Below are 11,826 nucleotides of genomic sequence, written 5' to 3' on the forward strand. Positions count from 1 at the left end.
ATCATATGAAGTATGCTCTCTCAACATAAATGAAATTTAATTAGAAATCAGTAACAGAAAGATACCTAGAAGATCCCCAAATATTTGGAAACTAAACAATATACACATGCACAACCTGGAGGTTGTGGGTGAGGGGTGTAAAGGAACTTAGCCCCACCTGGAGGCAAAGGGGATGGTGATCAGAGAGGGCACGCTGGAGAAGGTGATGTATGGTGACTAGGAGGTAGTCACCACAGCACTGAATAACTACAAGGTATGTGAAAAATTACAAAGAATTTGCTATTACTAGCAGAGCAAACTCATGGTGAAGAGAAATAAGGAAGATTCAGAAGTCAGTTCATCCTTGGTCCCTTTTTCTCCCTCTCACCCCACCTCAGCCTAATCAATATATCACTAAGGAGTCATTCTAATTCCTAAATTATTTTCTGAATTATTTCTCTCCATTCCTACCGTTATCAACCCACTGATATCTCTACATTCCCACTTATATCTAGTATGCAGTAGGCAGCACAAGGTAATTGTCAAAGAAAGTGGCTATTTAAATGTAAATTAATTAGAATTAGGTAAAATTAAAACTTCACTTCTTCAGTAGCACTAGCCATATTTCAAATGTTCAGTAGCCACATGTGGCTAGTGATTTTTCCTAGTACAAGACCTGGTCTACTTCAGCAGCCTAACTCCATCCATTCTTTCTTACCCTACTCTAATTCACTCTCTATTCTACAGCCAGAGGAGCTTTTTAAAAAACACAGATCTGATCACATCACTCCCTGCTTAAAACTTTTCATGGTTTTCCCCCCACTTCATTGCACGTGCTGATCGTAGGTCTACAATCCTCTTTCTCCTCCCTTCACCTGGGTACTTTCACTTTGAGATGAGTTGTCACTTCTTTTTCTTTCTTTTTTTTTTTTTTTTTTAAAGATGACTGATAAGGGGATCTTAACACTTGACTTGGTGTTGTCAGCACCACACACTCCCAAGTGAGCAAACTGGCCATCCCTATATAGGGATCTGAACCCATCGCCTTGGTGTTATCAGCCCCGCACTCTCCCAAGTGAGCCACGGGCTGGCCCTTGAGTTGTCACTTCTTCAGGGAAGTCTTCTCTGACCCCTGCAGACTAGATTATATTTACTTGTCCCCTTTCAAAACACTTCTCTTGCTGAAACACAGGCTGCCTTCCCTGCTACCCAAAGAGAAGCTTCATCAGGGACTATGTGTGATTTATTCACTGCTGCATCCTAGATAGTGCATGGAAAATAGCAGGTACTCAATAGGTATTTCTGGAATAAATAAGATAATCAGTAAAGCAATCAAAGAAATATGAATTCAAACCAGAGAACTTTTAACCTTTAACATCAAATGCAAAGGTGGTTTTTAAATAATCAGTGCTGATGAAATGGTCTTTCACACACTGCTGGTAGAAAATATTCATTACATGTGTTGGAGTGAGCAGGACTGAAGCAATGTTGGGACCTAAAACCGCATGGACTTCAGAAGTGAAAAAAAAAAAAAGGACGTTTTTTTTCTTGGCATGCATTTCTCTGAGTTCCCTCTTTTCCCGTGGTTATTTGATATTCCGAATGTTGGTTATAGGGCAAGATGACATTATTTATATAAATATAAAGTTGTTTTCTAGTCAGCCTAGAGCTGCAGACTTGCCATGAGACATGTACTATCCAAACACTGAGAAACCAAGGAAGACATCAATAAAGCTATGCTGATTCCACCCTGAAGCAAATCAAAATCCAGCAGGACCCTAAGATAACATCAAGGACGAGAAGAGAAGCCATAAGGAGCCTTGGCAAGGATTTACAGCTGGCCCCTTACGCATCCCCCTCCCTCCTGCTTTTCACTTTCCACATTCCATTCTTTCAACACCCTCTTTAAAAACCACTCAGCAAATCTGAGTCTTGGAGATGGTTTTCGTCTGGCTATTCTTCTTCAAGTTTACCAGAGAGATAGATTACCCTCACGTCTCTCCTCAGATCATGGGTTCCTGAATAAAAACTGACTTCCACTTTCACCAACATTTGACTTCTAAGTTTTTGTTTGGGGCAGGCAGCCGGACTTGGGTTTAGTAACTAGATTTTGGTGAGCCAAGCCAGGGTTTTTGTACAGGAAGGCAGCCAAACTTGGGTTCGGCAACACGTATTTCATATTATGGTGACACATGAAAACCACAAGGAAACATACCACTATACATCTATTAAGATGACTGAAACCCTCATACATTGCTGGTGCGAATGCAAAATGGTAAAACCATTCTGAGAAACAGTCTGGCAGTTTCTTCTTATAAAATGGCTAACATACCCTTAACATACCACCTAGCCATTCCACTCCTGGGTATTTACCCACAAGAAATGAAAACTTATGTTCACATAAAAACTTGTAAGTGAGCTTTATTCATAATCTCCAAAATCTGAGCTTTATTCACAATCCCCAAATGTCCTTCAGCTGGTGAATGGCTAAACCAACTGTGGTACATCTGTATAATGGACTACACTACTCAGTGATAAAAAGGAATGAACTGTTGATACAAGCAATATCTTGGATGAATCTCAAATGCATTATGCAAGTAAAAGAAGTCAGACTCAAAAGTCACATACTGCAAAATTCCATTTATATGATATTCAGGGGAAGGCAAAAGTATAGGAACAGAAAAGAGAACAGTGGTGGCCAGGGGGTAAGAGGAGAGGAAGGGGATAACTAAAGGAGCACAAAGGAATTTGGGGAGGAGGGGAGGTGATGAAACTGCTCTATGTTTGATGGTGGTGGTGGTTACACAACTGTGTTTGCCAAAACTTAGAGTCAAAATTTACCCTGAAAAGGGTGAATTTTACTGCATATATAGGTTGCACTTCAATAATTTTTTAAAATGTTTCATTAATGTCCTTATAGAAATATAAGATGTATCAATGAATAGAATGCCATGAAAAAGGAACAGAGAAACAAAAATTTTGAAAATATCCGATTGCTGAAATAAAAACTGATTCAAAAGAAGGCTTAAATGATAAATTGCCCAGAAAGCAGATCAAAAAGACAAACAAATAAAAAGAATGAAAAAAGATAAGAAACTTAACATGATCAGTGTAAAAGATCCAACATCTACCTAACTAGGAGTTCAAGAAAACTGAGCAAATATGAAGAAAATTATCAAAAAATAGCAGAAATTTTTCCAGAACTAAAGAAGATGAGTCTTCAGATTCAAAGGGCCCACCAAGTACCCAGCACAATAAAAAAGAAAGAAGAGCCACAACAAGGGATATATTAATGCACAAATATAAGAGCCTAAAAGCTTTAGAAAAGAAAAAAAAAAAAAACAGGTCAGATATGAACAAAGTAATCATATAGCACCAGACTTCTCAAAAGCAATACTAAATCTTGGAACACAATAAAGCAAATCCTTCAAGTGAAACTAAGAAAGATGTAGGACCCAAAAAACGGGGGGATCAATATGGGAAAGCAGCAAGAAGTAGTCCCAGTGTGATGATGTTCAACAGATCTACAGAGCAACCAGTTCAGGCAAGAGCAGGAATGCCGAGGACTGCAGAAGAAAGATCAGTAAGGAAAAAAAATGTCACATTTGAGAGTTTGGAAAAAATAAGCCACAAGATATTTTACAGACTTGATAGTGAATTGGGCTAACATAGAACACCAAGGAAATGAAAAAATAAGAAAACTCCAGGAAAAGTTACCATAAAAAAACCCCATAAGCATAGCACATTACCTGATTCAATGATGAACAGTATTTAGTCATAATGGTGTCATCAATCCCTCATGATTTATCAAATAAATCATGCTGCCTTTACAATGGATAAGGAGAGGATAAAGGTACCATAAGAGGATAAAGGTACCATAACAGAGCTAAATACTCATCTTCCATAACAAAGTCAAGAAATGTCTCAAATTGCTAAATCAAATATAAGCATAGTATTTTAAAATACTGTGGCAAATGGTGAGCAAACTGGTCATCCCTATATGGGATCCGAACCCGTGGCCTTGGTGTTATCAGCACCGCACTCTCCCGAGTGAGCCACAGGCCGGCCTCTAAAGTTCCATTTTAATCTGCATTTTTACTTAAATGTGTTCCTCAAAATGTTTTTATACCTTGTGAGTCGGTTGACAGCTTTCAGCAGAATAAACTATTATCTCACTATCAAGTAAGTAAGGTCTCTCTATCTTTACAGTTCAGAATACAATATTTTCAGTTCACAAATAAATATCAACAGATAATAGCTAACATTTACCCAATCTTTACCATATGCCAGGCACTGTTCTAGGCATTTAACATGTATTAACCAATTTAACCCTCACGACATCTTGAATTGAACACTATGATATCTCCATTTTACAAATGAGAGGGTGACGCACAGAAAATTGAGCAAACTGTCCATCATCAGAGTCCAGATTCAAACATATGAAGTCTGGTTTCAGATTCTTCACTCTTTAAATCTTTATGCTACACGCTACCTCTCTAGATGCCTTACAATCATGAAAGATTCATCTAGAATCCTCAAATTCTCATACATCATGATAGACTAAAATTCTGTGGTGGGCTTATACAGACAGGTGCCTCCGATGCCTGCCACAAGTCCTCACACCACCAGTGTGGAAATCCACGACTCCACTTACACTGGTCTTTATCTGGCAAATGCCTTCTGGCATAAATTCTCCAAACTGATCTAATGCAATCCAAAGACCACAGAACTTTTGGAAGACTTTATAATCCAGCTCTCTTTTCTCTCTCTTTTCTCTCTCTCTAAGAGAATTCTGTTTAAAAACTATTGTAAAAAACAAAATAAGTCTGGTTAAAATAATTCTATTAAAATTGAATTTGCAATGATCCAACAATTCCACTCCTAGGTATATACCCAAGAGAAATGAAAACATATGTCCAGACAAAAACCTGTACACAAATATTCACAGCAGCATTATTCATAATAGCCAAAAAGTAGAAACAACTCAAATGTCCATGAACTGATGAAATGGCTAAGCAAAATGTACTATATCCAGACAATGGGACATTATTCAAATACAGTACTGATACATGCTATAATAGACATGAACCTTGAAAACATTATGTTAAATGAAAGAAGCCGCATATTATATGATTCCATTTATAAGAAATGTCCAAGCTAGCCGGTTAGCTCAGCTAGTTAGAGCAAAGTGTTATATAACACGAAGGTCAAAGGTTCAGATCCCTTACCTGCCAGCCGCCAAAAAAACAAAAAAACCAAATGTCCAGAAGAAGCAAATCAACAGAGAATGAAAGTAGATTAGTAGATGCCAGGCGATGAAGGGGAGGTGGCAGATGAATGGAGAGTGACCACTACTGGTTGGGTTTCTGGGGTGATAAAAATGTTCTGGAATTAGACAGCATTAATGATTGTACAACTCTGTGAATATACTAAGAATGACAAAATTATAAACTTTAAAAAAGCAAATTTTATAGTATGTAAATTATATCTTAATAAAGCTGTTATTTTAAAAACTGAATTTTTATAAATATTGCTTGAAATTCATTCAGTAATCTAGATGTCCAATATATTTTAGCTACTACTGTGACAATTTAAAAGTCAGGGCTGGCCCATTGCTCACTTGGGAGAGTGTGGTGCTCATAATACCAAGGTCCAAGGTTTGATCCCTGTACCAGCCAGCAGCCGAAAAAAAAAAAAAAATCATTCAGCAAGCAAAAAGTATTATTTTAATAATATAACTTAATACCTGGAAAATCACATAAAAACAATTTTATTATTTTTTATTGTCATTTTATATTCATCATGGAGTTAAAAATAATTTTAGAGATACACCAGCAGATAAAATAGTTAATATTATGATTATATTTAATTTTGTACATTTTAATTCTTTCTATATGATTTTACTTTCAATCTTTTAAAGTGCACTCTGGGATTCCGACACTGGCCAGCCACCCAAAAAAAAAAAAAAAAAAGTGCACTTTGCATATATGTTTTATTTTACTTTAGTTAAAAAAAATATTCTGCCTCCTGAGACTTAGCATTTTAAAGAACCAAAAGCATGAAAAAAGAGTAGAATAATGAGGGTCAGTAGTAAACTAGCGCTGAACTGTGAAGCTGAAACTCCAACTACTGTGAGCAGGCACTGGCAGAAGAGGCCCAGGTGAACAGCAGGTCTCAGCAAAGACTTCTCGCAGGAAGGGGATTTGAGCCTGGCTCAGGAAGGAAGGGGATCTGAGCCTGGCTCAGGAGCAGGGAGAAAGAACACAGTGGCGAGGATTTGCTCCTGTCTGTGTGTCATCCAGACTACCACTCCCCCTCCACTACCACCACCCTCTCACCCCCCACATTCCCACCTTCAAGGATGTGCAGTCACAGGAAGGACACAGGTATTGAGGAGTGAGGAAAGGAGGACATAACAGAAGAGACCAGAGCTCCTGGCCTTAACATCCCCAATTCTGCTGCACACACGTTCCAATACACAGCTCCACTTCCAAATATGCCTATGGGTGAGCACCAGAAGAGGAGATGAGCATGAACTGTGTGCAAGACTATTTATTACTGCATACCTAGGACACGCCTCTCTACTACTCACAAATCATGTTGCCCAACTTTTTAACAACTCTTTGGGCCCTCATTTTCTTTCTTTTAATTTTCATGTTTAACCTCTTCAGATAATGACACCTGAAAACAGACCTCATTAATTTCCCTTATAATCTTACTTCCCTATTGCTGCTGAAAGCACAGGCATATCTGACACATTCCTCTCTCAGCCTACACTTCTGTTGTGTCAAGGCATGGAGAAGTCTGAAGTACTTCCTGGACTGATCTTCCATTCAGGGCTACAAAACCCATCTAAGTCCCACCAGCTATCTCATCCTCTTCCAGCCCATCCTGCAGAACAGATGTGATGCTAAACTTCCTAGCATCCAGCTGAAATCATATCCCACTATTTCCAGATCTTCTGATACCCCAAATCACCCAATACCCTAAATTAAACATATTTGAAACAGATTTGAAAGAGGGAGGGCTTCAGACCACTTTCCCAGTGGTAATTCTCTCATTTTGGGGAAAGGGCCACACCAGCGTCTTAACTGTATCTCTCCAATTTGATGTGGTTTTGTTCTCATGCTTGTGCATGGTGCTGAAGGGAATACACCATATCCCTCTGGTGCTCAGCCTAGCTCTCTAAGTACTGCCTAACACGGCATACAATGGAGCTTTACAGTTTCCTACTCACATATGCAGGGCTCGTGATATACAGGGTTACTTGCAACTACCCACACTTGACTATCAGTGCCCGAGTTCGCCCTGCTCCCTCTCTTCCCCACTCCATCAGTCCTCCAGGTCCACACGCAGACGCCCACGCCAACCCCCCAGAGTATGATCTCACCCTCCTTTAAATCTCCCTGCACTCTGTACCTCACTTGTAGCAATCAGGAATTACATGTATACTGAGGAGATACTTGGTTGACACTGGTGAGAATAAATGTTGCCAAACCAGTAACAAATTCTGTTTCAAGTCAATCTGTAGTTCGTTTATGGCATCTCAGCTACTGATCTCAACTGCCATAATCCTTAGTAGGACACAGATCACTAACTCTCCCAAGATAACGCCAGGGTTTTTGCTTTGTGAAGTCATCAGAAGTTCCAAATTTCAAAATTCCATGTAAAAATTCTCAGAAGTCTCACACAAGACAAATACTGAAATGCAAGACCATTCTGCTTCAAGTATAGTTTAATGTTTTAAAATTAGCAAATGTTTAATTTCAATGTGCTGTCTGAATTTTACCAAATGCCTATTCAAAACAGATTTTCTATACAAACCATTTCAATGTACTGGCAAAGTATTTAATAAAACCTATAGGCTAAAATAACCCTGAACTTAAAAAATAAAAATAAAAGCTTTATTCAGCCAAATGCCTCTAGCTTAAGCAAAACTAGATATTTCAATCTTATATTAAAAACCTGTCATCCCCACAGTAGTAATATTTGTCATGTGAGTACTTAGGCCCATTTAAAATTTTTCTCCATAAAAAAAAACCACTTAATCTCCAATGAATAAACTTTAAAAAATCTGTGACTTTAGTAATATCAACCAATGTCTTTGCATCACCAATAGTTAAATTGCCTACAAAGTACTTAACAGATAAACAGATGAATAAATTATTTTGCATACTAGGAATTTAGTATGTTAGTACTTAAGCCAACATTCTACACTACAAAAATTAATCAAATTACTCTAAATTACCAATACAATATAGTCATCTTACAGCTCTGACAGTGTGACAGGATTCAAATCTACCAATCGCATTTCTTTACATGCTCTTGGGATATCTTAGAACAGTCCTAAAACTTTTTTTCTTCCAAAGAATATGCACAGACACAAATTTACCTGATAGCCTTCATGCCAGGAAGTACAGACAATAAAACTAATGAAACTAGTACTTAGATTACACAACTCACTCACTGCATACATTGTTACTTATTTTAGGCAAATAGACATATTCTAAAAGTATAGAACACAAAACGTAGCGACCATTTTACCATCATCTTGAGAAATAATGTGCTTCAAAAGGCAAAACATCCAAGTTAACACCACATCCAATAAAAAAAGGAAAAAGCCTGGCAAGTAACATGCAATAGCAGCTCAAAACACAATAACTCTGCTCTTAAAAACATTCACTAGTCAAACTGTCTATCAAAAGCTAATTAGACCAATTTTTAGTTTCCTAAGTCCAAAATATTTAGGAATTGTGGTACCCACTGCAGAATGATCAAAACTTCACATATTACGAGCTCTCACCTACTAACAATAATTTAGCCAATCAATCTTTAACGAGCACCTGCTATGTGCAAAAACACTGTTAGGAGTTTCAGAGGATATAAAACCAATACCTATCCCTAAGGAGTTAATAATTTCATATAAGGATAAGTATACCCAAGATGGGCTACAAGTGTCATTGGGAAAAACAAAATGTCACAAAAGTATCATAAATATACAAGCATTAAAAACATTTTTTTTTAAAAAAGGAAGCCTAGCCACAAATTGTAATTTAATTCAGCATATGCACAGCCATCAATCCTACATATTATTTGCTAGGCCTTCAAACTGGAGTTAAAGTTAACTGAACCACCCTGCTGAAATGTTTTAGCTCTGTATAACCAGAAAAAACTTCCTCCAATAGTGTATGTAATTCAATCTATGTTTCAATTCCAGGCTCCTGGTACAAAGAGACCAACATGTGATTTCTTAAGGTAAAAAGTATTACTATAAAAGATGTACTAAAATTAAATTGGCAAGAAATGCAAACTTGCATGTAGTCCCTTCTACATACGTGACACGGACACTTGACACTTGATTCATTCCCTTCATCTTCCTGCTAGTCTCCCCCCGACAAGAGAGCCAAAGATTCTTACTGTCAGGCAGAAAAATCACCTTTGTTCATTTGATGTTTGGACAATCTAAATGGGTTTACACCTGGTTTAATACCTATACTTCTCCAATACCTATTAAAACATTTATAAAAAACGGAAACATTTAAACTTAATGACTTCTACTACCCTTTCTAAAAATGACACGACAAACCTTCATTATTTTAAGACCCTCCTACTTCCCCGTAAACTTTACTTTGTTAACGATCTTATATCTAGGTTCTAATTTAGTTAACCCAGATTTAACAAAACTTTAAAGGAAAAGTCTTGTAGTTGTTGCCATAAATTATTTTGCCCCCACAAATTAGTAAACCATAACTATGTATTTAAAACAAAGCAACATTTCTGTGTGTGTGCGTGTTTTTAACAAAATGCATCTCAGCACCAGTTTAGAGGAACTTCGTGTGAGAAAACAGGAGGGAGTCACTCACCATGGAGAAATTCATTACAGGTCCAGGGAGGACTTTTCCCTCAGAAACAGAATGAAAAGAAAAAGTAATTTTGTAATTAATCTGATACTTTTGCTGTGTGACTTAGAAATTGGTCCAAAAGCTCATCTTCAGCAACTATGTCTGGATGACCAACTACACATCTTCTGCAACAGGTGACAGAGAACTGCATGTCCCAAGCAAAGCAAAGGGATCAAATTAGTTAAGACGCACGTTCCTGCAGTTTTAAACTTTTATTTTAGATTTAACCAAAATGTTTTTAAATCAGATGAATTACCAAATTTGGTTCTGTTTGGCTTTCTGCTTTGCTTTTTAAGTAGCCATTTACCAGCAACTGTTGCACGAGCCCATTAGCAGTAATGAATAAAAACAAACACACAGGACCAGATAAGGCTCCCCTACTAACCCAACCGATCATTTCCTTAATACAATTTTTAAACCACACGGCTAGGGGGTATGAAGAGAAGCATGTTTTGTGCGTGTTTGCTTGCCACAATCTGTCTAAATCCTTAATTCCTTTTAAAGGAATGGATATATAATAAAAAGCTAGGGGAAAAAAAAACCACATTAGAAATGCAAAGAGGTTTGCAAAACAAGAGGCTTCTTTCATTCCAAAAAACCACACCAAAACAAGGGAAGAAAAATGAATGCCATGGATATGTGTGTGCCAAAGTTTCAATCCTGCCTGGTGGAGACACTGCACTGGCACAATTTTGAAGAGGAAAAAAAGGGGGGGGGGAGAGCGAGTGTGTGGCCTGCAAGCTGCAACAATGCAATCTCCATTTTGAACAATGCGCCTCTTTCCTCTTGTAAATCTAGTTTTTTGCCACTTGATGTGCCGTCGCATTTCCCCTCTGCTGGGGGGGGAGCAGGCGGGGGTGGGGGAGATCCCAGCAGGATGCACAGTACTCGAGAGGGAGTGAGCAAGGGGGGAGGGGAGAGGAGGTGGGGAAGGAGTCTGCAGCAACCGGGCTGGGTGGGTACCTGGAGTGCTGCTGTAGGTGCTATGGCTCCTGAAGCTGCTTTCCGTGCAGTAACTGGCGTCGTCGTCGTCGTCTTCCATCTCCTCCGGATAGTCGGAGTCATCATCGTCCTCCTCCATCTCATCCTCCTCGTCGTCCTCGGAATCCTGGGTCTCTTCGGCGTCGCCGTCCTCCTCCTCCTCCTCCTCGGAGACCATGTCCTCCTCCTCGTCCTCCTCCTCGCTCTCGTGGTCATCGTACACCACTTTGTTGACGGCCCTGCGGGCCGGGGTGGTCCGGGCCAGGTGGCCGCCGCCGCCCCCGCCCCCCGTCCTGCCGCCCCCGCCCCCTCGCCCCCCCCGGCCCGGGGCGCTGGTGCTGGGGGGGACCGGCGGCGGCGGCGGCGGCGGCGGCGGCGGCTTCCTGCGGCTACTGCTGCCCCCCCTGGGCGAGCTCAGCCGCGTCTTGGGCGCCACCTCAGCCTGGGCGGCGGCCCACCTGCCCCGGCTGCTGCCGCGGTGCCGCGAGCGGAGCCCCCCGATGGGTCCGGACGTGGGCGGCGGCGGTGGCGGCGGGGCCGGGGCGCAGCGCTCCGCAGCGGGAGCCGCGGGCTGCTTGGGCGGCCTGCCCCGCCGGCCCCTCATGTCGGAGCCGAGGCGGGGGGGAGAAGGGAAAGCGGAGGGGGGAGGGGCGGGCGCGGGGGCGGCGGTGGGGGGCGCCGGGGCCGGGTGGGGAGGCCCGCGGGGCCGGGCGGGAGGGGCCCGGCCGGCGGAAGCGGGTGGAGGGAGAAGGCTCAGTCCGAATTGCTGGGGCCCCACTCCGGATCGCCTTCAGCCGCCATCTTGTTTCTTCCCTCTCGCTCGGTGACTGGGGGAACCGACAGCGGCCGCAGGCCCGGAGCGCGGTCACGTGAGCTGCGCCGCCGACGAGCCTGGGACGGAGCGAGGCGGCGCGGCGGCCGCTAGGGGGAGCGCGGGAGCGCCGGGCCGGGGGCGGAGGGCCGG

At 41.2% G+C, this 11,826-nt stretch overlaps 1 protein-coding gene across 6 annotated transcripts in view; it reads right to left on the reverse strand.

Annotated features, from left to right (window-relative positions):
- The window catches only part of BPTF (bromodomain PHD finger transcription factor), a 137,274-nt gene extending 125,749 nt beyond the window's left edge, over positions 1 to 11,525 (reverse strand). For 5 of the 6 annotated variants that reach the window (XM_063080310.1, XM_063080312.1, XM_063080314.1 and 2 more), the window contains exon 1: positions 10,845 to 11,525. In XM_063080310.1, the coding sequence (XP_062936380.1) occupies positions 10,845 to 11,466 (622 nt within the window). In that variant the 5' untranslated portion in view covers positions 11,467 to 11,525. The remainder of the gene's footprint in view (positions 1 to 10,844) is intronic. The other variant, XM_063080313.1, reaches the window with a different exon arrangement.
- Between the last annotated feature and the right edge of the window lie 301 nt (positions 11,526 to 11,826).

This window comes from Cynocephalus volans, chromosome 16, assembly GCF_027409185.1.
Source record: "Cynocephalus volans isolate mCynVol1 chromosome 16, mCynVol1.pri, whole genome shotgun sequence".
NCBI lineage: Eukaryota > Metazoa > Chordata > Mammalia > Dermoptera > Cynocephalidae > Cynocephalus > Cynocephalus volans.